The following is a 26668-nucleotide window of genomic DNA, read 5'->3' as shown; positions in this document are numbered from 1 at the left end:
ATTTGTAATGCTCTAACTGGTAAAGAGAAAGAGATGATTGGTTCACATGCCGCTTGAACTATGACGCCACAGTGATCTGTCACAATACTTTCAGGGTATTTATTGTTTCAATTTCTTTTAAAAAATTACAAAATTTGAAAGCTGGAACTTTGTTCCAAACGTAAAGTAATCTGCTCTGTCTTGTCTGTATTTTTCAAGTGTTGTATGAGAGCGCCTTGGCTTGTCAGACATAGCAATAATACTGAAGGGGGCAGGTCCTTACAAAAGGTCAATTCTATTCATAGATATGTAGTCTACAAAATTTGGAACCACTAAAACTTTGGCAAATCCAGTGGTTATTTTTTTCCACAAAAAGTGTGTGTTGTATTTTGTAAACATGACTGTTCACAGAAGCCAGCCAATTAGAAGTGAGCTAGAGATTTTGCCATTTATGTGTACAATATGCATCAGGCGGTCAGTGAACAGACTGTGGGCGGTCAGTGAGGCTGAGTCTAGTGTCACAGTAATAAGGTGAAGAGGGATTTCAACCTATCACCTTCTGGTTACCAATCTTTTCACACTCATTTCCCAGTGGAGGTGCTACAGATGCTCTGTTACAGATCAAAGAGTTCTGGGTCCTCAGCTTCAAAAGCGATAGGGTTGTGGTGGCAGTCCAGCATAAGTATCTGGAGGCCTTTCTCTCTGTCCACACTCGCCGGCTCCTCTCCCCTTTCCCAGCTTGAGCCGATGATGCTGGCTTTCTCCATCGGTTGTGATCGCCGGCCAAGGTGGGCGGAAGCCCAGCGGGGGGTGAAGGATCTTCTAACGAGCTGTGAGAGGCAGGCTATGGGGGGCCGTGAGAGTCACTAGAAAAGGGCTCGGGTTGTGTGTGTTTGTGTGTGTGCGGACGCACTGGGTCAAACACACTGACAGCCAGACAGAACAGAACAGCTCCCGCTGAGCTTCAGTCATCAGACACATGATCCCACACGGAGACCTTATTAACATATGCCAGCGTGCACATGCACACGCTTGTCGTCATGTCAAGATGAGTCTCAGGTTGCTTGGCATACAGTGTTGGCTCAAATCGTGTTTGCTTCTAAGTGGTTAGGTGCAATTTCCAATTTAAATCAACTGCTCTGAGGTCGCTCTCTCAAAGCTTAGGAGATTTAGTGGCCGTCTCCATTAAGTTAAATTGAGGTATCAACTTTATCTCTCCTGCACTCTTAATAATAAAGGTTCTTATTGGCATCTATTGGTCCATGACGAACCTTTAAATTATTCGTTTATTTTAGTTCCAGATTAGTTATTCCTTCCAGAATAAAAATGTCCTGATAATTTACTCACCCCCATGTCATCCAAGATGTATAGGTCTGTCTTCAGTCGAAAAGAAATTGAGGTTAATAATTTACTCACCCCCATGTCATCCAAAATGTTCATGTCTGTCTCTCTTCATTCGAAAATATATTGGTTTTATTGAGGAAAACATTCTTTATATAGTGGACTAAGAGAACAACAGGTTGAAGATCCAAATTGCAGTTTCAGTGTAGCTTCAAAGGGCTCTACACGATCCTAGTTGAGGAATAAAGGTCTTATCTAGTGAAACGATTTGCCATTTTTTAAAAACAATAAAAATGTATATACTTTTTAACCACAAATACTTGTCTTGCACCAGCTCGACTTCACGCATGGCCACACGTGATGAAAGTGGAAGTACCAACCCAGTATTTACAAAGTGAACATGCAAAGAAAGTCAAACAACCTTTACAAAAAAAGGTAAAACAACGATGTTGGACGATTTTGAAGTTGGAGGAGAAAATGAGGTAGTAGGAGTTTTTTTTTTCCCCCTACCCTAGCTTTTTGATCCAAAGTACACTGAGGAAGAACTAACCTTGCGTGACCTTTCCAACATGACTATATAATATTTAAAGCTGGTGCAAGATGAGCATTTGTTGTTAAAATGTATATAACTTTTTTGGAAAAAAAATCTGATCATTTTGCTAGATACACTCTTTAAAATAAAGGTTCTTTATTGGCATCAGTGGTTCTATAAAGAACCTTGAACATCCATGGAACCTTTCAAATGCAGAAAAGGTTCTTTAAAGTCAAAAAAGGTTAAAAATGGTTATTCTAAGAACTGTTCACTTGAAAGGTTATTATGGGAACCAAAAATGGTTCTTCAATGGCATCACTGCAAAAACACTCTTTTGGAACCTTTATTTTTTAGAGTGTAAGACTCTTATTCCTCAGCTGGGATCATGTAGAGCCCTTTAAAGCTGCATTGAAACCTCAATTTGGACCTTCAACCAGTTGATTCCCAGTGAAATCCATTATATAATGTTTTCCTCAAAAACCTCAATTTCTTTTTGAAAGAAAAGTAAGACATGAGAATCTTGGATGACGTGGGGGTGAGTAAATTATCAGGAAATTTTTATTCTTGAAGTGAACTAATCCTTTAACATCCAAAAACCTTTCCATTCCACAAATGGTTCTTTTTTGGAACAAGGTTAGTTAGATTGTAAAATGTTCTCCACACTAAGAAAAAATGGTTCTTTTTAGACCTGTTCACTGAAAGGTTCTTTGGGGAACCTAAAATTGCTCTTCTACACTCTTAAAAATAAAGGTGCTTCATGATGCCATAGAAGAACCCTTTTTGTCTGAATGGTTCCATAAAGAACCTTTAACATCCGAAGAACCTTTCTTTTTCACAAAAGGTTCTTTGTGGCGAAAGAAGGTTCTTCAGATTAAGAAAGAGATGGTTCTTTAAAGAACCTTTGACTGAATGTTTTTTTGGTTGGACCAAAATCGGTTCTTCTATGGCATCACTGTGAAAACCCCCTTTTAGAACCTTTTTTTAAAGAGTACGGAACCATTGCACAAACATTTATTTCTATAGATGTTTCTTATTTCTTTGGCATGGCTTTGGCATCTTGGCAGATCTTAACACAGTTTTAAACACTGAGATCTCTTCTGAAAACTCTAGAGGAGACATGAGGGTCTTTTTCTCAGAATGAAGATTATATATGAAGGAGATATCACTTTTGATTTTTTATTTCCTTTTAATATGATTCCGTAATGCAATATTTCTCATTGGTTGGTCCATGCAGCTTCATAAATATCACATTTTACAATACTATAACAGAAAACCAATTTATTTTAGTTCTGGCTCTAAATTTTGATTGGATCAGCCAAGTTTCAAGCTGTTTTCTTTAGCTGGTATACAGTATGCACACCTGTGACTGCACATCAGTTGAATTCTGTAGAAATGAGCCAAGCTGGTATGTTGCTCAGCAACCATAAACATCCTACAATTTGGCTAATGAACTACATAATTATATCACAAGAAGGTAAATTTAGGAACAGTATTTCTACCAGAAAGACTCGGGAGAATTTATACTATACCGATTACATTTATGTAGAAGCTCAGCAAGCAATCCGGTTCTTTGGCGTAGGCCCCGTTCGTAACTCGCATTCCGAGGGTACGGAAACAGCGAGTCCCGCCTGAAGACGAAGGCGGGGGCGCCGCTAACCCCCCCGCGGAGTCAGGAAAGGGGCCAACTGGTGATGGTGAGGATTGAGGAAGACAATCTGAGGTCTTCGTGAAGAAGGGGATAGCCTGATTGATGGATGTGGTAATAGAGGGATGACCCAGCTTGGTAGAATAGAGGAGTTGGAGGAGAGATTCCATCTTGGTGGAGGTGGGGAGGATGGAGGTGCTGGAGCAACAGCATCTGCGAACTCAGACATGGTAAGCGCTACCCCTTAAAGCTACAGTAATGATATGATTGGAAGATGAGGAGGTAATTAGTGACGCGAACGATTGAGTCTTCCTGCCAGAACTTGCGCTAGCTTCATTTCTACCAGAAAGACTCGGGAGAATTTATACTATACCGATTACATTTATGTAGAAGCTCAGCAAGCAATCCGGTTCTTTGGCGTAGGCCCCGTTCGTAACTCGCATTCCGAGGGTACGGAAACAGCGAGTCCCGCCTGAAGACGAAGGCGGGGGCGCCGCTAACCCCCAAAGATAGGTGGACTAAGGATCCACCAGAACGGGGCCCACCCCCAAAGGACGGTTTTAAAATTACCTTACGGTCGTGAATCCTGGGGTTCCTGGCTTAGATGGAGAAAGAAAGAGAACAAATTAGATTTAGATGAGTGCCATTCATGGTTAACTTAAATGAACCACTAGCTGTTTTTTTTTTTTTTTTTTTTGAAAATGAACATATGCTCCTGGTATCCTTGATTGCGACGTGAAACAGGGCCATCCTTTGATAGAACGCATGGACCACGGGCATCTTTTGATAGAACACATGGGCCACAGGCCATCTTTTGATAGAACGCTTGGGCCACAGGCCATCTTTTGATAGAACACATGGGCCACAGGCCATCTTTTGATAGAACGCTTGGCCACAGGCCATCTTTTGATAGAACGCTTGGGCCACAGGCCATCTTTTGATAGAACACATGGGCCACAGGCCATCTTTTGATAGAACACATGGGCCACGGGCCATCTTTTGATAGAACACATGGGCCACAGGCCATCTTTTGATAGAACACATGGGCCACAGGCCATCTTTTGATAGAACGCTTGGGCCACAGGCCATCTTTTGATAGAACGCTTGGGCCACAGGCCATCTTTTGATAGAACGCTTGGGCCACAGGCCATCTTTTGATAGAACGCTTGGGCCACAGGCCATCTTTTGATAGAACGCTTGGGCCACAGGCCATCTTTTGATAGAACACATGGGCCACAGGCCATCTTTTGATAGAACGCTTGGGCCACAGGCCATCTTTTGATAGAACACATGGGCCACAGGCCATCTTTTGATAGAACGCATGATTGAATACACAGCCCTCTTTTGATAGAACGCATGATTGAATACACAGCCCTCTTTTGATAGAACGCATGATTGAATACACAGTCCTCTTTTGATAGAACGCATGATTGAATACACAGTCCTCTTTTGATAGAACGCATGATTGAACACACAGCCCTCTTTTGGTAGAACGCATGATTGAATACACAGGCCATCTTTTGGTAGAACGCATGATTGAATACACAGGCCGTCTTTTGTTAGAACGCATGAATAAATACACAGGCCGTCTTTGGACAGAACGCATGTCTTTTGGTAGAACGCATGAATAAATACACAGGCCGTCTTTGGATAGAACGCATGATTGAATACGCAGGCCGTCTTTTGGTAGAACGCATGAATAAATACACAGGCCATCTTTGGATAGAACGCATGATTGAATACACAGGCCATCTTTTGGTAGAACGCATGAATAAATACACAGGCCATCTTTGGATAGAACGCATGATTGAATACACAGACCATCTTCTGATAGAACGCATGGGCCACGGGCCGACTTGATAGCTTTGGTATTTATAATTACGATAGCGCATGAAGGCAGCATAAGCTGCAGCCACTTGAACCTATAGCGTGTACAGCTGTTTGACAGACGTATAACCCGCAGGCCATCTTGCTTTAGTAGCTAGCCATGCAATTCGTGAGAGTGCCAACCGCTTTGGCAAAACACCACCACCAGTAGAAAAAAATAGGATTTACCTAGATCGAGGCTGGAGAGCTTGCTGGGCTTCGAGGATGGAGGTACGGGAGCGATGGCATCGGTGAGCACCGCGGGTTCGTGTCGGCGCTCGGCCGCTCGGCTCTCTCCGGCTCGGGTTGGCGCGTGTAGCGCGAGCGCGCTGGCGATCAGAGCCTCATGCCGCCGCTTGAGCAGCTCGAGCTCACAGATTCGCCAGACTGGGCTCTAGCCGCTGCTTCTGTCTACCGCCGCCAGCGAGACGACGGTACATTGTTACGACTCCTGCACCGCAAACACATCCGCAGAGGAGGAGAACCGCACGGTTCACGTTAAACTATGCCGACAGTCGTTTTTAATGAAGTAACCATGGTATCCGTGATAAATCCTGTCAGTTTGAGAGAGTTAACAGCTCCGCTCCTTGCAACTGCGGCTGGAATCCAGTTTCACGGCTGTGTGCTGGAGCAACAGCATCTGCGAACTCAGACATGGTAAGCGCTACCCCTTAAAGCTACAGTAATGATATGATTGGAAGATGAGGAGGTAATTAGTGACGCGAACGATTGAGTCTTCCTGCCAGAACTTGCGCTAGCTTCATTTCTCATTTGTGAGTCATTGGTAAGGTTTCTCATATCTGTAGCCTTTATATCTGTAGCCTTCTAATAGAATGCTAGATTACTTTTAAGAATGTTTTGTAATTGTAATTTTAATAGAACATTTAAATCATTCAACATAGTGTTATGTTGCTGTGGGCATTATTATATAGCAGTGTTTAATAAAAAAAAATAAGGGTGATATGGTAAAACCACTTTAACATTTCAGAAAAGGTTTTTTTGTAGGCCTCTAACAGACTAACGCGTTCCTGGTCATACTGTCTGATGGTATTGACACCTACTTATAATAAACTGCTCGAGTGGCATTAAAAGGTTCAGTGGGCATAGATGCATCTGTTCATGCTCAGACGCCAGGGACAGCACAGGAACCAAAAGAGAAATGATATTCCCCTGATAGGATCTGTCCTGTGTCACAAGCTTCATGTGCTTTATTAAAATTCATCCCATCGTACGCAACGCCGAATTCATTTTCTCATCCAATTAAGTGACCTGCGTGCCAGCTCTCTTTCTGTCGAGCTGTTGTTCTCGTCTCCGACACGCACACACAGTCACACAGTCTCTTCCTGCTCAGGTTTGATCAGTGCCGAACAATAGGTTATCTTTCCAGAGCACAGATTTCTCATGATTGCTGCACTCTGCTCCTCTAAAGCGTAACTCCAGAAAATTGGGGAAAGTTGGCAGAGCAGGAAGAGGTGTAAAATATTGCTTTATTTTGACATCATACAATGGCAAAAGAGAGAAAAAAGAGGAAATGGGGCACTTACTAAATCACTCAAAGGAGCACTTTGTTACTTAGAGAATGCTCTTTGTAACGCAGTAGATTTATGTTTTAAGTATACATTTTGTTTTTTTTTTTTTCTGAGATGTTTCTCCTGTAACTCTTGGACAAAAGTAGACAAATAGGACAGTTGTTGACTTGTTGAGTATCGCCTATAAAATGTATGTGGATATTGTAAATGGAAGAATTTAATGAGAAATGTTAAAATTAATATTGGCTTAGAGTAAATATGATCACAATTTTTGAAATTACAGAGATTATTGGGGTTGTTTTCTTAGAAAAAAATATTTTAGAAGCAGAAATCGTTAAACTTTTAATAGCTATATAATTCGTTTTAGATTTCAAATTAATGAAAAAGTTAATTCGTTGCAGTCCTATGAAGTCCTTGTTTCCACCATGGAATAAAAAAAAGGTAATTTGTGACTTTTTCTCACAATTCTGACTTCCTGAGTTTACAACTCTCAGTTCAGACTTGAAGTTATAAGAAAAAGGGTCAAAATTGCTAGATGTTAACAATTGTGAAACACATATCTATAATTCTAATAAATAAATAAAACCTTAGAATTGCAAAATGACTTTTTTTCTCAAAATTCTGAGTTTATATCTCACAATTCTGATACTTTTTCTCAGAATTGCAAGAAAGTGTGAGAAAATATAGCAATGATTTTTTTTATGTTATTTTAATCTGTTTTATTTTATTTTATAGAATTGCAAAATGACTTTTTTTTCGCAAAATTGAGTTTATATCTCACAATTCTGACACTTTTTCTCAGAATTGCAAGGAAAAGTGAGATTTTTTTTTTTTATGATCTTTATTTTATTTTATTTATTTTGTTTTGTTCTATTCTGTTCCGAGGCCTAAACTGGCTTCTATAACTTATGGAATGAAAAATGTAGATATTGAAAACTTTAGATCATAAAATAATTTGTGATTTGTGTGGAATTGTAGAAATCTTTTCCCAAACTCTAGTGGAGACATTTCTTTCTTTCTTTTTTCTTTCTTTCTTTCTTTCTTTCTTTCTTTCTTTCTTTCTTTCTTTCTCAGCAGAAGATACAAAAATCTTCATGTAAACATGTTGCCATCTAAGGAGAAAATGTAGAGATATATTTTAAGTACAATAATTTGTGATTTTTTGTGAGATTGTAGAAATCTTTTCCCAAACTCTTGTGGAGGCATTTCTTTCTTTCTTTCTTTCTTTCTTTCTTTCTTTCTTTCTTTCTTTCTTTCTTTCTTTCTTTCTTTCTTTCTTTCTTTCTTTCTTTCTCTTTTTTTCTCAGCAGAAGATGCCAAAATCTCCATGTAAACATATTGCCATCTAAGGAGAAAATTTAGAAATTAGGATTTTGCATATTCAGATACATTCTGACTTCCTAGTTGAGAGCGATTACTAGAGTCTTCATGTCAAAGATCTGTCTAGATGTCTAGAAGAAATACCTGAGATATTCAAAGAAGCTCATTTGTGTTTTTTTGTTTTCCTGTGAGGGAGGTAGCAAAAAGTTAGGGAAGGCAACAGATGAGCTGAGGGGCAAATGTTAGACAGAAGGAAATTGTAGAAAAGGATGGAGAGAATGCAGTAAGGAAAGATGTTTAGTATGCATTCTGTCTTATTGTGTTCCTCTGCGTGTGTGTCAGTGGGAGTGATGCTGAGGCTGGTCATTGCTCCAGGCAACTGCTGCGGATGTGTTGATGTTTCTTTTTTTCCCTTTCTGTATTTCAATCCATCTCTCTTAGTCTGTACCCCTCTCACTTTTATGGAGATTTTAGCACTCTGTTTTGCCATTAGGTGCTGATTAATCTTGAATAAGCAGCCTGAAAAATGCTGCTGCCATCACTTAGCGTGAGGAAAAAATGCAGCTTCATTTCTCTTCCTGTTGAAGTCTGGATCTACATCCTCCAGAACAAGTCAGTCTCCCTCCCAGCCGTCGGAGCAAAAGTCTCCACATTTTTCTACAAAAACATCTTTAGGCTGACATCTGCAGTGCATCACTGTTCCTAGTGCAAATGGGCCAGAAAAGCGGTGTTGGAAATACAGTAAATGTCCAAATGGCTCTGATTTTTTTTAACCCCACACTGTAAAAAACAAACAAACAAACAAACATAAAACAATTTTCAACTTAAAATAATTTGTTACCCTGCTGCCTTAAAATTTTAAGTTCAGTCAACTCAAATAAGTTTAGCCAACTTGAAATGTTAAGTTGTACTGACAACTTAGATATTTGAGTTGACTAAACTAAAATTTGGTTTGTTAAACTTAAAAGTGGCGTTTGTTACCCGGCTGCCTTAAAATTTTAAGTTGAATCAACTCAAATATCTAAGTTGTCACTTAGTAAAACTTAACATTTAAAACTGACTAAACTTTTTTTTTTTAGTTGACTGAACTTAAAATTTTAAGACAGCGGGGTAACATTATTTTAAGTTGACTCAACAAATAGTTTTTTACAGTGCAGGCAAACGTGAATATAGCTAGAATTTACCCTTAAAAAATTGGAGGTGAGCAGTCACACCATTTTTGACATAAGTGAAGTGTGAAAATGTGTATGGTTGACCAGTACAGAATCTGGATTGACCTCTTTGAGCAAACATAGACAATGCCTGTTTTGCATAATTTTATTTTATGCAAACAAATTTTAAATTCAGTTAAGAAGATGTAAATGGTTAGTTAATATGGTTAGTTATAAAAAAAAAAAAAAAGAAAATCACTCAAGTTGTTCCAAACCTGTATGAATTTCCAACCAATTGCTGGTACCCAGTGACTTTCATACTATGGGAAAACACTGTGGAAGTCAATGGGGATCTGAAATATCTTCAATGTTCCACATAAGAAAGTAGTTCATACAGGTTTGGAATAACTTGAGGGTGAGTAAATAATGACAGAACTTTTATTTTTAGGTAAAACCAATTCAAGTAATTTAAAATATATTTTAAGAATTTGATATCATCCCATTATATTAGAGGTCTGTTATACCTTTATGCACATATTAAAGACCTACTTAATTGAGAAATAAATGGACACTGAAATTTTTATGATTCATAAGTTCTTAATGGATACATTTTATAAAAACATGGGTACTTTTGAATGGCTGTCAGTGGCGAAGCATGCCTCTTGATTGCAGTTATGTTAATTACCAGCAGGGTTTTACTGTCAGAAATAACTAGTCCTAGTTAAAAACTGACCCGCTCATAGCACTAAATGTCAGTCTGAGATTTTTGCAGAATGAGTTTTATATCTCTGTCTCTTTTTCCCCTTATCCAGCTCCGCATCTCTGCTGTGTTGACATGTCTTAAATATTCATGATAATATTTTCAGCGAGGAAAACATCTCCTTTTAGGGCGTTTAAAAATTCATGTGTGCATTGTGTGTAAAATATGACCAATGTGAATAATGGAGCAGTTTTTATGTTTTATCATATAAATGATGCATGATAATCATGGAGTTCTGTACATCATCTCTTTCTCATTTTCACTGTCTCTCTCAGGTCAACACACAGTTGTTACAAACACAATACAGATATATGTGTAACCAGTTCGACATCCTCCATTCTCCACCACTTTTCTTTCTCTGGAAGAAGTTATGTTGTCAGAGTAACTTTACACAACTCAGAACATACTGAGTAGTCGTCTGTGGGAATTGTATTTCTGGTCAGTATACAATCCACTCCAAATCTTCCATGGAAGCTTGTTTCTGCTATGGTGTATATATAAGGCTTGTGACTTTCAACTTTTTTCTCAATTCTTAAGAATTCTGAGTTATTAACACAAAATTGTGAGAAATAAACTCAATTCTGTTCAAACATGTAAGCTACTTAAAAAAATACTGTTCTTACTTAATATAAACTCACAATTCTAAGCCAAAAAGTCTGAAATGTGAGACAAACTAGCAGTTGAAAGAAAAAAGTCACTATTACCATTTTCCCCCAACAATACATTAAAATATTGTGATAAGAAATACCACTTTAATACCAATATCAAGCAGCATAAGTTTTTTTGTTCAGCTAAAAAAAAAAATGAAAGCCAAGGACACTGGAAGCTTCACACATTCAAGTTACAAATGGATTAAATACATTTTGTTCATTAGTATTGCTCACTACTTAATCATACAATTATATGAATACATAATTAAATTATGACATGAATATGACTACAGTTTAAGTCAAAAGATTCTTGCAGAATCTGCATGTTAATTGTTTTAACAAAATAAGTGGGATCATACAAAATGCATGTTAATTTTTTTTATTAGTACTGACCTCAATAAGATATTTCACATACAAGACATTTACATGTAGTCCAAAGAGAGAGAAAATAATAAATAATTTGTAAACATGACCCCGTTCAAAAGTTTACATACACTTGATTCTTAATACTGTGTTGTTACCTGAATGATTTTTTTTGATAGTGATAATTGTTCATGAGTTCCTTGTTTGTCCTGAACAGTTAAACTGCCCGCTGTTCTACAGAAAAATCTGTCAGTAGGGCTGGGCGATTTGGCCTAAAATCAAAATCTCGATTAATTGAACATTTTAACCCGATTACGATTAATGAACGATTATTTTATTCATTAATAAAATTATATTTAAGTATATTTAAATAATATTTATTTTTTTGCCCTCATAGTTCACTGACAAGTTTTGTACAGTAAATATGCGCACATATTACAAGTGAGAGATTTTTGAATGAAGGGTGCACACACTATCTACTATCTATGATTATTTATTGAACATCAGTGTTGAACAACTGAAATTAAAGCGCACATTGCGTAAAACGAAAAGTCACATTTTTCTTAAATTAGTGAAAATAAATAACTTGCACTTTTGGAAACAAAATAAATTATTTATAAAATAATAATAAATATTAAAAGTAGAAAATAAGCAGTATCTCTTCTAAATAAAATTACTCTTTTATATCCTGTAAATACTTTTTACTGTATAAATACTGTTTAAGCTCTCCATCGACATGTCGGAGGAATAATGTAACGTAACGGAGCGGTGTCACCTGACTCCACACGCAGTAATGATTTTAAAGGGAAAGTAATTGAAATAATTGACCTGGAAAAATTTGATCGATTATAGGTTCTGAATGTCGATTTCGATTACTTTTCGATTAATCGCCCAGCCCTATCTGTCAGCTTCCACAATTTTTTTTATTTTTTCAGCATTTTTGTGTATTTGAACCTTTTCTAACAATGACTGTATGATTTTGAGATCCAGCTTTTCACACTGAGGCCAACTGAGGACAACTCATATGAAACTATTACAGAAGGTTCAAACACTCACTGATGCTTCAGAAGGAAACATACATTAAGCCTGGGGGTGAAAACTTTTTAAATTTGAATATCAGGGTAAATTTGACTTATTTTGTCTTCTGGGAAACATGTAAGTTGCTTCTGTAGCTTGTGAAGGGCAGTACTAAATGAAAAGAAAAATATGATATTTAGTCAAAATTAGAAAAATGTACACATCTTTATTCTGTTCGAAAGTTTACACCCCTGGCTCTTAATGCATTGTGTTTCCTTCTGAAGCATCAGTGAGCGTTTGAACCTTCTGTAATAGTTGCCATTGTAATATTCCCTTAGTTGTCCTCAATGTGAAAAAAAGACAGATCTCAAAATCTGTTATTGTTGGAAAGGGTTCAAATACACAAAAATGCTGAAAAACCAAAGAGTTTGTGGGACCTTAAAGATTTTTCTGGAGAGCAGCAGGCAGTTGAACTGTTCAGGTAACGAACCAGTATTAAGAATCAAGTGTATGTAAACTTTTGAACAGGGTAATTTTTATAAGTGAACTACTATTTTCTCTTATGGGCTATATGTAAACGTATTTTATGTTAATTCAGGTCAGTAGTAAATAAAAAAACAACATGCAATTTGTATGATTTTGTATAATTAACATTTTGCAGATTTTGTGATGTTTTATTAACAAGTTTCGGGAGGAGCTCGCACAGATAATTAACACGGCCAATTCACCCTTAGCAATCACTCTCCCTAACCAATCAGCACAGGAAAAATCCCTATAAATAACACAACAATCCTACCTTCATCATCTCTTGTCTTGTCAACGCCCCTCCTCCACCCCGTCTCCTCACCTTCAGCCCATAGGGGGGAGCACTTATAGGGTTCGGGCCAGTGCTGAGCTCGGACCCCTCCCCCTGGGCGGGGGAGAGCCCCGGGCTCGGGAATGACTACCGAGCTCGAGGCCCTCTCCCGGACAGCACGCCAAATACGCACAACCTTTCGCTCAGTTCATTATCTGTGAGAGGGAACTCGTGAAGCATGGTGTATGTAAACGTATGACTTAAACTGTATATCAGAATAACATTAGATTTTATGCACAATATGAATGATTGCAATTAGCAATCATGATTTTTGTTAATCATATCTAAACATTATTTGCAAAGTTTCCTGTCTCAGGACTGAGGCGAATTTAGACCCCTGCATAGAGAACCACAGAGGAGCTGCATGGAGCCCACATGTATTGGTTTAACTGAGCGCCTCACTTCATTAAGGGCTGTGGTGGGGTGAAACATCCCATACTCTCTCAGACATGCTTGATTAGCGAGTGTTTGTCTTGGGGCTGCTCTTCACAGTGAAGTGCACGGCAATTGCTTCCTGTCAAAGTGACTGACAGCACTCTTCAGCTTCCTCATTACAGTAGCTATCATTATACTTTTCATGAGTGTTTGTTGTGTATACATCATCCACTTGATATTCAGTGTGGTCACTTGTCATTTACAATAATACAAAGTGGCTTTTTGTCTGGTATGTTTAAACAGGGTTTTAATAGGATCAGTGATATTTTTTTACATCAGTATGTGTTTGGGTCAGGAGCTTTGTGGGAGGATTGCTGATATTGTTTCATTAGATTGAAGATTATGTAAGATTGTATGTATACCAGATCCCCCAAAAAGTGCAGATTAATACACATTTTCAAATAACGCTCAAGCTTACAATTCTGCGTTCTTAAAATTCTCAGTTTCTTGTTAAAGTCTTAGACAATTAATTTGCATTTAGATTTTTGTGTAAACATGTCTTTTCATTTGGCAGTCTGATAGAATGAGTCAAGAAAGACATGCATCACATCTGATATTACCACTGATTCATCCATTACACTGGTGCATTGTGGGATGCAGTATTCCACACAGTTGCAAATGTAATGGGTCACCTGGGTATTCTATGCATATAGAAAATGTGCATACTGTGCACAGTATGCATATTGCAGCAGTAGGCAGCATGGCAGCATTCTGTTTATAAACCTGAAATCGATTCCAAAATAGAACTCATCAGTTTATACAAGATGAGACACCATGACTGCGGCCAAAATCACATAATTTCCGAGTAGGTACTTCCTTTGAGTCAGTAATTTGTTTGTGACCGTTAATAAAAATTAATGTGTGTGTCTAGTATGAATTTAATCCGGACATACTACATCCGTCAGTGTCAGTCTGCTACAGTCAGGATGCGTCACTTCACTGACATGCACAAATCCTCTTCTGTGGTCTCATAGAATTGTAAAGTGTCCATCAGATGCACACTTCAGAATCTGACTGGAAATAGTAGGTTTTCCAGGTACATTTCACCTACTGTCCCAAATGACACACTATACAGTATGCACTAAGCTCTATACTCTCAACAGTGTAGTGTACAAATTATATAAGGTTATTTTGTCATTCATAATAAGAGTCTGATAGACCCTCTACCTCCACTATGTAATTAAAGCTTGTATGTGCAGTCGTGGCCAAAAGTTTTGAGAATGACACAAATATTAGTTCTCACAAAGTTTGCTGCTAAACTGCTTTTAGATCTTTGTTTCAGTTGTTTCTGTGATGTACTGAGATATAATTACAAGCACTTCATACGTTTCAAAGGCTTTTATCGACAATTACATGACATTTATGCAAAGAGTCAGTATTTGCAGTGTTGGCCCTTCTTTGTCAGGACCTCTGCAATTCGACTGGGCATGCTCTCAATCAACTTCTGGGCCAAATCCTGTTGTGGATTGTTGGAAGAAGTTGCTGTTGGAGGGTGTTTTGGTACCATTCTTTATTCATGGCTGTGTTTTTGGGCTAAATTGTGAGTGAGCCCACTCCCTTGGATGAGAAGCAACCCCACACATGAATGGTCTCAGGATGCTTTACTGTTGGCATGACACAGGACTGATGGTAGCACTCAACTTTTGAACCATAAAGTCAAGAAGAAAATACCTTTTCTTACCAGCTTTTTTCCACCGATTTTTTTGGCTCATGCCAAGTTGAATACATACCAAAATTGATATTTCAATGGGTTAAATGTGCTTGGTAAAGTTTGAAACAAGTTTTTAAATTGAAAGTTTTTTAGGTAAAAGAGTCAGAATGAATAAAGTAAAAATGACGAAGTCATACATTTAAAATGGATTGGAAGAAGAGCAAAGTATTAATGTAGTTTTTTTTGGTAGTATTTTGTCAATAACATGTCTTTCTTTTTTGAATATATTTATCACTTAAATGCCCTTAATGAAGCATGAAATATGCAGAATAATTAGGCCTATTGTTCAGTAGTTTGTCTCTATTTAAGTTTGTAAAAGAATTGGGAAATGCAAATGTGGTAATTCTCAAATCTGCATACATAAATGATAAAGAAGGATGATGAAAGAGAAGTTTACTGAGTGTTGTAAACTTGGATTATAAATGAACACATTTTAGCTAGTCTGTGGGGTTCTTTATGAATATTGGTCACAACAGGTTTAATCAACATCCGTAATAAGGTTGTCATTGTCACAGGTAATGCAGGAAGAAACAGCGGAATTGTCACCTTCAGCGAGGGAAACAGCAGCTTGGATAATTGCTGTTAACTACTGGGAATTATCTGAGTATGCACCTTCTCAACCTGCTTTAGATTCCTATAAAATCTTTGATACCCTAGTTTTAAACATAAAATAGAATACACTCTAAAAAGTGCTGGGTTATTTTTGTAAACACATTGCTGGGTTAATTGTGCTGGGTCAAAATGTTGGGTTGTTTGAGGCACTGTAAACACACAGTTGGGTTGATCGTGTTGGGTCAAATGGACTATAAGGGGTTCTTTCACTATGAACACCTGGGTTGGGTTATTTTGACCCAACCGGTTTGTTTATTTTTTTCACTTCATCGAACATTCTGGATTCTTCACTCGTCTCCTTGCCAGGCGGTCACGCACCTCGCAGCAAGCAGGATTATAAGGTAAATTAATATGATTATATCATTATTTACCTTTATTTTTAATAAGTTGTGTTTTAGAGCACACTGATTTCACTGTTTAATGCAATATTTGATATGTCGCTGTGTGGGGTTGGCATTTTATTCCGTGAATGACGAACGTTGTAACTTAAGCAGCCTAGCCCTAGCGATGTACTTTTTTGCCTCAACAATCGCTTTATTGTTATATAAAGTGTGTGTGTGTGTGTGTGTGTGTGTAGTGTTATTTGTATAACTTACAGTATACACATGGCCTTTATTTTAACGCCTTATGGAAAGAGTAGGTCAGAAATACGGGGGTAAGTTCCTTTACTGTCTGCATACTGTATGGCTTTGTAATGTTTTGTCAAAATTAGATAATTTCATACAAAAATTTATCTTTTAAGGGCATATTTTTTCAAGTAAATGCCTGCGACGTGCCGAATCCAACGATAGATCCATATGTTTTATGTTGAGCATTTTCGCGCTTTTTTCCTTGAGGTAACTTATCTGCATTAGCTAAAACGCTATGTCCCTTACTTTAATAATGTTAAACCACAATATGACTGGTATGTACTATTGTTTATTACTTAAATGTAATGTTGTCTTAGCTACAGTATGTAAAGTTAGACTTAATCTCTCGTGGTGTATGTGGCCGTTCACATGTCGCGTTTTTTGCGCACTGAAGTTTGTTATTTCGGATGTAGATGCCAATATACGCTCGTAATGGAAGCTCGTTTTTCCAGGCACGGGACATGGTTGCTTAGCAACGGCAGACGCCATGTGAGAGCAAGCTGCGTTTTGGAAAGAATGAGAAAGCGACGCGTCTTGCGTTTTCACGCGTTTTTAGGCGCGGCATGTGAACGGCATTTTAGTGAATGCCTGTGTTGCATTACAAACTAGGAGACCAGTATAAACCTTAAACTTATTGAACCACATTTGTTTTTCAGATTTTATCAGATTTCACAAGACTTTAGGAAGCTATATCCAGAGGCAGACTTTTTGAAGACTGGGCTACAGTTGCAGACCTAATTCTTGCGAGTGCTCAGCAAGGGATAAGGTGACTTAAGGTAAGCTTTTTCTTATAATATGTCAATCTATAAAAAACATATGCAACTGTATTTGACACACATCAACTGGTAAATACAATGGTACAGTAACACTTAACTAGTTGCTTATTAGCTTGTATATTGGCTGTTAATTAGTACTTATGAAGCACATACTGATGCCTTATTCTGCATGAGCATATTCTACATCCCTGAATCTGACCCCATACCTAAACTTAACCTGCAGTAGTTGAATGAGGGTGGGAATTAATTTGCATTATTTAAAGGAATGAAGAAATCTTCATATGAAAGTGTTTCAGTTTGTTGTTTTGATTATAAAATATGTTTCACAGTTTGCATATTATTCCTATGGTTTAGATGCTAAAGGGTAAAGTGCTTTCAAAGTCCTGCCCACTCTGGATAAAAGGTCTTCAGACCCACAACCACGGAATCCCGGAGGCCATTCATTGACGTACAACCTGTAAGTTTTGTTTTACGTTTTCTGCTCTAATAAGGGTGTATATATATATATAAACACAGTGGTGGCCAAAATTATTATAACAGTAGTATTTTCACCAGCTAAAAAAATATTTTAAGTCAGTGTTTGTTATCTTTTGCTGTAGTGTGTCAGTAAGAAATATCAGTTTACATTTCCAAACATTCATTTTGCCTTTAATTGTGAATCCAGTGAGGTTTTTGTTTGCACAACAGCCAATCCTCCACACAGAGATCTGATCTCATCATCATCCAGTCTGTCTGGAATGACATGAAGAAACAGAACAAACTGAGACAGACTAACTCCAGAAGAACTGTGACAACGTCTCCAAGATGCTTCAAGAGACCTACCTGCAAAGCTACCTGAAAAACTATGTGCAAGTGCACCTACTGTAGGGCAAAAGCTGCTTTAAACGCAAAAGGATGGTCAAACCAAATGTTGATTTAATTTAGTTAATCAAGGTTAACTGATAAAGAACATTTATTTATGACATTATTTTTGACAGCATCATTTTATGACATTTTTAGACAAGTGCTTAAAACTCTTAACAGTACTGTAGCTTTGCAGTTAGGTCTCTTGGAGCATCTTGGAGACACTGTCACAGTTCTTCTGGATGATGATGAGATCAGATCCTGTGTGGAGCACTGGCTGTTGTGCAAACAAGAATGTCACTGGATTATCACAATTAATGGCAAAATGAATGGAAATGTAAACCGATATTTCCTACCGACACACTACAGCAAAAGAGAAATCATTGACTTAAAACCTTATTTAGCTGGTGAAAATACTAGTGTTCTAATAATTTTGACCACAACTGTATGAAAAGTTGAGAAGCAAAATGAGCATTTATTTCATGCCTCTATGTTTATGTTCATAAAATACACTTAACTTAAAATGTTAGTTATGTTGCAAGACTAAATGCCGTATAATTAACAGGTGGGGACCAACATGGTGGATTTGAGCCTTGGGATGAGACAACAACATTTCTAGACCATCGCCATTGTTCCAGGCCATGCCATTGAAGCGGACTTGTTGCCTGGGAATTTCTCCAGCTTGCAGTATATCATATTGATGGACATAAGACTTCATGTGTGAAGTTTTTGAGGGCAAAAGTTTTTTTTCTTGGCCACTTGTAACATGTTTTAAATTGTAAGAATTGTCTGGTGGACTCTTTGTTTGGCTAAGTATTAATGGCATAATGTTTGGAATGATTCTAATTTGGTAATAATTCATTTTTGAGTGTTCTGCTGCTGCAATGTTGACATAAAGAATAGGAATATATTGTGCCTTTTTTCAGTTTTGTGTTTAAAAGAAACTGATCTACTAAGACCGTTATTTGTGTCTGTAAGGGTTGGACAAAATGTGTGACAGCTGCACCTATTTGAAAACTGTATTAAAAAGAAATATGAAAACTCATTAAATTGACATTTACAGATGCATTTTTTTGTGTTGTGTAACTGTATTACAGAAAAACAATAATAATTTTACATTCTTTTGTGATTTATATATTATTATTGGTAAATATAAAGGTAGCAAGGCAATTAGACAACAAATAACCCAATATTTAGGTAGTTTTTAACCCAGCAACACAGTTAATCTGACCCACTGGTTGGGTCAAATAAACAACCCAGCATTTTGGGTCAAATGATTTAACCCAGCACTTGGGTCAAAACAACCCAACGCGTGTTCTGTCCCATAGTTACCCAGCAGCTGGGTTATGGTTGGGTTATTTTTTAACCCAGCACTTTTTAGAGTGTAAAAAGTAGTTTTTGTACACATTCCTTGCATAACCATGTGGCCTGAACACATTATTCAGTTCATCTCGAGGCAAGACATAATGCACATTTGCCGAGGCCTCTTATGCTTTACTGCACTGGTGAAGAGTCAGGGCTCGTGAATCAGATCCACTGGCATGAATCATACACTCTACATACTATTCCCTGTTGTTCTTATGCACAACACATCAGTCTCCATTACGGCATCATATTTCTCTCTCTCGCTCACTCTTTCCTTTTTCCTTCCCTTTCTTTCTCGCTCACTCAAATCTCGCTGCTCCGTCCCGTCCGCAGGGTGGTATGAAAATCAATAGTTAAGACTTGAAGTGTGGGAAAGAACACGATCTTTGCATTTGCTGTGTGACTGGACGCCAGCATCGGGTTTGTGGTACTCGTGAGTTTTTCTGTGCTTAAGATAGGATGAGTCATTCACATGAGAGGGAGTATTTTATCGTTGCCAGCCTTGTTCAAAAGTCATCTTTCCATCATCTTTTTCACTCAAAGGAATGGCCAAAAATAAACTCATAAAATCATAAAAGATGATGTTATTGTTAATTAGGGGCCAAGCACCAAAGGTGCTTAGGAAGCTATTGTATCTTGTATTTTCCTTTTTTCCTTTCTTCTGTTCTGAGAGTCTATGACAGCCCATAGAACCGCTTGCGGGAAAGTTATGAAATTTGGCACACAGACATAGGACAATCTCAACATTAACCATAGCAAATTTAGAGTCTCTATGTCAATCTCTCTAGCGCCACCAATAGGCCAAATTTGTACTCATGTTTCTGCTAATAACTTTTGAACTGTAAAGTCTAAAAGCAAAATTCTTTTTCTCTCTGATTCCTTAGCTCTACAAGTGAAGATTTTTCACGATTTAGAATTTTCCCAAAAAACCTACTTTTTCAAACTGATTCTCTGATTTTCACCAAAATTGCATCAGATCATCTACAGAGCATTCTGGCAAAAATGATCAAAAGCTTTTTGATATATGATACAGTTTTCGTAAAGCGCGTTAAGAAATTTGAAAGTTTGTAAAAAAAAAAAAAATGACTTAAGGCTATGTCTCCACAATGCTGAAATCTTGACCAAACTTAGTATGTCTTATACCAAGCATGACCTGATGGCTCATGAATAATTTCTGCACAGCACCACTTTCTGGTCAAACTGACATTTCTTGTTATAATTTCTGGTCAGCTTGGACCAAAAGATTGGTCTTGTTAGATTCTGAAACAAACAATACCCAATTTTCCTCTGTCAGCCTTTTCGGGCGTCAGTCATTTTGAGTTTTGTAGTGAAACTTTATCAACAGATGTCTTTAACAGGGGTCTCCAACCCTGCTCCTGGAGAGCTACCATCCTGCAGAGTTCAGCATCAACCCTAATCAAACACACCAAGGTGTTCAGGGCTACTTAATTACAGACAGGTGTGGTGAAGCAGGGTTGGAACTTTAGTCTGCAGGAAGGTAGCTCTCCAGGAACAGGGTTGGAGAACCCTGGCCATTATTGAGTAATTTACAGCTCCTTAGCTCTTCATCTTACATCAGCTATATTTAAAACTAATGGTATTAAAAATTGTTTTTGTTAATTGAAGTAAAGCAGGCATAAAATATTAATATTAGCGAAAAGCTTAAACTTGAAACTTACTAGAGACAAAAACCTAAATAAAAATAAATTAACACTACATATGAAAACAAACAATAACAACTTGTAATATCTGAGATATACTATCCTATTAAGGCCGTCACCATCTACAAGATGACATAATCAGTCAATGATCATGCTTCTTCGGGTAATTTCAGGTCAGACCATCTCATGATTTTATAGTCTGATGTCAGCTTCTCTTACCATTTAATGATGGCTGTTTTTAATGCAGTACTCTCTATGAGTGCAGAGTTGTTAGACCCTGTATTGTGTCATTACATACTCAACTCAGTATAATTTTATAATTAAATATAATACAGTTGCCCCCACTGGGTCAGGGTCTAGCAAAAGCGCTCCCTGTTCACACACACGGTCATTATGAAACAGCTCTTCTGCACACCCACACACTTCTAATGGAGAGAGAAGGACTCTACAGTAGGAAAGAATGAGTCACACCTTCAAGAGAAGTGTGAGAAAGTGAGACAAGGAAGATGTTGTGTTAAAACCCTCGAAATTTAAGATGAAAAGAACATATTGGGTTTAAAATGAACCAATGTTGTGCTTAATTTGCAGCTAATAAACTTAAGTGTTAAAACAGTTCGTGTTATGTGCATGACGTTTGTTAGCCATGTGTTTTGCCTGAAATAAACCCACACTCCTTTAGAGACTGCAGCGATCTATTTTGAGCAGTGTTGCCATGAGGACTTATTATAAGCTACTTTGGGCCGTTTTCTTTTTTATATAATGTTGCTTATACATATGGGCAAGTGGTTGCATTCTTTAGCTTATTTCCAGTCGTCCATTTGGACTAGCTAGTGATTAGCTGCCATATTACAAAGTGTGACTAACCACTAATTACAGCTGTCAAATTTCCCCACCTGCTGTTCAAGCTGCACTTTATGTCAGTGGTTTTCAAACTGGGGTCCGAAGAACCCTAGGGAGCTGCAAGTGGTGCTGTTGTCTGTGAATTTAATGTATATTTTTACAGTAATAAGAAGAAAGCAAATACGCATATAGTTTTGTGAAAGACATATTTATTTCCAAATGTTCATTTCTTGTGTTTTTGTTTTAAAACGGCATTTAAAAATGAAAACAATCCTCGTTCATACTGGCGTTTCCACTGTTTCAGAAAAGATCTCTGTCCACTCGATATAAGCAAAAACACAGGCAGACAATGCTGGAAGAAGCTAATGTTCATCAGTAAATCAGTGAAAAATGAATAGAAAATATGATTCTGTCTGAGCTATGTGTTTTAAAATGACTTATTTTAGCATCTTTCAGCCTAAAAGATGTAGAAACTATTTGAACTGTGAACTATTTGCACTGATTTATAATGTTGGTTACATTTTGTTACTTTGTGGCTCAGGGTGCTTTGTGGCTCAGTCTCTGAGTCTGTAAAAATGTAAACATGCAAAAAAAAAAAAAGAGAAAATTTGAGGTAATGTAATTTTGTTAAAACAGATTTACCTAGACCTTATCCAGCCCTACCGAGGTTACCGAACAGAAAGTGTTCCTTCATAAAAAAAATATTTATTTTATATTCTAATATTTGGTAGAACGAAATAGAAAATATACAAGTAAAATATTTGAAGGGAAAGTATGTTCTAGGTAATAACTATAATCAGTTGTATTAGGATTAGCATATTGACCTATAGGTCCATCATTTAATTTGGGGAAACATTACCTTAATTATATCATGCTTTTATTTAATTTTTCCCCCCAAACAGCATAAATGTTCTTTATATATGAAATATTTAGCTGCTTTCAAATTAAGTTAAAATTTCTAGATATACTCATCTGAGAACAAAGAAACAAAAACTACTTCTAGCTGTCAAAATACATTACAGTTGTGAAAATATTGACTTTGAGTCTGCAGAAGCATAGGACATGCTTTTAATTAATGTTGCAAAAAATATTTGGCAAAAAATTGAGTCACTTATATTTTGGACTTGTTTTATCCAAGTAGGTTGCTTGTTTTTATTTTGAGATCTGGCAACACTGTTTTTAATCTTGGGAATGTTACTGCTGTGTTACAAAACTGCTGCTTTCTTACATCTGACATGGGGTTTTGTTTGTGCAAGATGAACTGTTTATCACACTTCCTGAAATGACTGCAGGATAACCAATGGCCTGCTGTTATCACATGCATTCTGGCTGCGCTAAGCACTGGTGTTTGATAAACATCTACAAATGCAATTATGCTCTAACTGAATAAAGGCCTGAAAATTGCAGTTCAAAGGCACAGTAGCATATTAATCACACCCTATGTCTTTTTTCTCTCCTTTTTCCTTAGGTGTAAAAACCTGATTTACAATGGAAAAACTGCTTGTCTGCTTGTTGGTTATCGGAATGGCAGTGAAGGCCCAGATCTGTCCGAAGCGCTGCGTCTGTCAAGTTCTATCCCCCAACCTCGCAACACTCTGTGCCAAAAAAGGGCTGCTCTTTGTACCGCCCAACATCGACAGGCACACCGTGGAGCTCCGGCTAGCTGATAACTTTGTCACCAGCGTAAAACGGAAAGACTTGGCCAACATGACCAAGCTGGTGGATCTTACTTTGTCAAGGAATACAATAAGCTACATCACTCCACATGCGTTTGCGGACTTGGAGAACCTACGAGCCTTGCATCTAGACCACAACCGGTTGACGCGAATAGCCAACGATACCTTCAGTGGCATGTCTAAGCTGCATCACCTGATTCTGAACAACAACCAACTGACCCTCATCCACATGGGAGCCTTTAATGACCTACTAGCCCTCGAAGAACTGGACTTATCCTACAACAACCTGGAGACCATCCCTTGGGAGGCCATTCAAAGGATGACCAGCCTACACACTCTTAGTCTGGACCACAACATGATCGAATACATTCCTGAGGGGACTTTTTCCCTCTTACAGAAGCTCAACCGCTTGGATGTGACCTCCAACAAGCTTCAGAAGCTTCCACCAGACCCGCTTTTCCAGCGGGCGCAGGTTCTTGCCACGTCTGGCATGATGAATCCCTCCTCTTTCGCTCTGAGCTTTGGAGGAAATCCTTTACACTGCAACTGTGAGCTGCTGTGGCTTCGGCGGCTCAATCGGGAGGATGATTTGGAGACCTGCGCCACACCTTTGCACCTCTCTGGACGCTATTTCTGGTCCATCCCGGAGGAAGAATTCCTCTGCGAGCCGCCCCTCATCACCCGCCACTCTCATGAGATGAGGGTCCTGGAAGGCCAACGGGTAGCATTGAAGTGCAAAGCCAGGGGAGATCCTGAACCTGCCATCCACTGGATATCTCCCGATGGGAAGTTGGTTTCAAATACATCACGCACACTGGTTTACAACAATGGCACGTTGGACATCCTGATAAGCACAGTAAAGGACACGGGCTCTTTCACGTGTATTTCCTCGAATCCTGCTGGGGAGGCCCATCAGACCGTGGAGCTGGTCATCATCAAGCTGCCACACATTAGCAACAGCACCAATAACATCCAGGAGCCTGACCCGGGTTCTTCTGACATCTCCACTTCGACAAGGGCAGGAGCAAACGGCAGCAACCACACCGGCGATGCCAAGACTAGCTCTGATAAGAGGGTGGTTATGGCAGAAGCCACATCATCCACAGCACTCATCAAATTTAACTTCCAGAGGAATATACCTGGAATACGCATGTTTCAGATTCAGTATAATGGAACCTACGATGACTCTCTTGTTTACAGGTGAGCAGTACTTACTTTTTACATTTATGAAGTTACCCTTAAAGTACATTTACCACCTTCTGTACCCCTAAAGGGTGCCTTAGTACCTTAGAGTAGTAATATATATCCTTAAAGTATTAGTTCACTTCCAGAATAAAAATGTCCTGATCATTTACTCACCCCAATGTCAGCCAAGATGTTCAAGTCCTTAAGAAATTAAGGTTTTTAAGGAAAAGATTCTAGAATTTTTCTCCATATATTGTACATCAATGGGAATCAATGGGTTGACAGTCTAAATTGCAGTTTCAAAGCAGCTTCAAAGTGCTCCACACGATACCAGCCAATAAGGGTCTTATCTAGTGAAGCAATCCATCATTTAAAAAAAAAAAAAAACATATAAAATTTATAGACTTTTTAACCACTAATGCTTGTTTTGGACTAGCTTGACTTTACACATTACGTAGTCACGTTGGAAAGTACCGAACCAGTGGTTACAAAGTGAATATGCAAAGACAGTCAAACACCTTTTAAGGCCGGGACACACCAAGCCGACGATCGGCCGTCTGGCCTCGTCGGGCAGTTGGTGGGCGTCGGTGAAGCGCGTCGGTTCGGTGTGTTCCGCACGTCGGCTCTCGTCGGCTTTCGTCGGGCTCGCATCGGCCAAAGTTTGCCCGATTCGACATGTTGAATCGGCGTCGGGCTTGTCGGGGCTGTCTGGGAAAGAGAGCGCTCTGATGGGCTGTTCAGACATCGAATCAGAGCGCGTGGAGGACTTGAACGTGAAGTGACGACAAGCAAAGGAAAGAGACAAGAGGGAACCCGCTAGCTGTCATTTTCGCAATTCGCACAATTCGAAACCAACTATGGCTGTTTGGAACGAAGCTATTGAAGACGAGCTGATCAATTTAATCCAAGACAGGCCAGCGCTGTACAACATAACGGAAAAACATTGCATTTCTTTTTTGGCCTTCATACACACACACAAATATATACTTACTTTTTATATAGGTCAATGACATGCTGCGTAATTTCCTTAATCTCCTCAAAAATTGATACTCAAGGTGATAATGTTCAAGAATGTAGAGACATTAGTACTATAAGCATGCAAGTACAGGACACAATAAGCTTGGCAGACGGCAATGTCTGAATTTTAATTGTGTGAATATTGGGTCTTTAGGGATAAGTGGCCGTTTTATGCAGCAGTGTACTTTCATTGTTATGCAATGAATAGTTTTTTGCAAGAATAACGGCGATTACGGTTCACCCCAACGTGTATTGTGAGAGCTTTGAAATGTTGTAATTTTCAAATGAAAATAATTATAAGTACATTAAAAATGCATATATATATATATATATATATATATACAGACACACACATACATAGAGAGCAGATAATTAATAATTTGATATATGTGTGTGCGTACAACAGCTGTTATACTTAAATTGATATTGATTGTATTGATATATAGTACAATTTCCCATTGATGTAATTTGTAAACACTTTGACTTTTAGAAAAAAAAGATTGTCTGGTGTACTTTTAAGTCCTTTTTTATTATGTTAAGTGTCAAAATATTATGAGGAGCGACTGTCTAGCCATAGCCATAATTCCTTTTTTGGAAATGTCTTTTAATTAACTACATTTTCTAAAAAAAAAAAAAAAAAAAAAAAAAAAAAAAAAATCATACACTATTACAACAAAATTCTTATTGTTTGTACAATTCAAATTCCACCCTTTTACAACACTGACCATATATGTGTGAACACATACTATTGAAGATAAAGAATACTTCTGTTATTCATTTTTTTAGTATCCGGATAACACTAGAAAACTGTTATAAATTTTTTTATGTTTTATTTAGCAATTGCACTCTGTAGTGAAAACTCTGAAAATATTTACAAGGCCCAGTGTTGTACACAATTATACAATGTAA

General features: G+C 38.0%; 1 protein-coding gene across 1 annotated transcript in view; it reads left to right on the top strand.

Annotated features, from left to right (window-relative positions):
- Positions 1 to 26668, top strand: part of lrfn5a (leucine rich repeat and fibronectin type III domain containing 5a) — a 75037-nt gene that overhangs the window by 36443 nt on the left and 11926 nt on the right. The window contains exon 2 of the mRNA XM_073826891.1: positions 23350 to 24757. Coding sequence (XP_073682992.1) covers positions 23370 to 24757 — 1388 coding nt within the window. The 5' untranslated portion in view covers positions 23350 to 23369. The remainder of the gene's footprint in view (positions 1 to 23349; positions 24758 to 26668) is intronic.

Source organism: Garra rufa, chromosome 21 (genome assembly GCF_049309525.1).
Source record: "Garra rufa chromosome 21, GarRuf1.0, whole genome shotgun sequence".
Lineage (NCBI taxonomy): Eukaryota > Metazoa > Chordata > Actinopteri > Cypriniformes > Cyprinidae > Garra > Garra rufa.
Note: the sequence above shows the minus strand (reverse complement) of the source record. Positions and strands in the feature narration are given on the sequence as shown.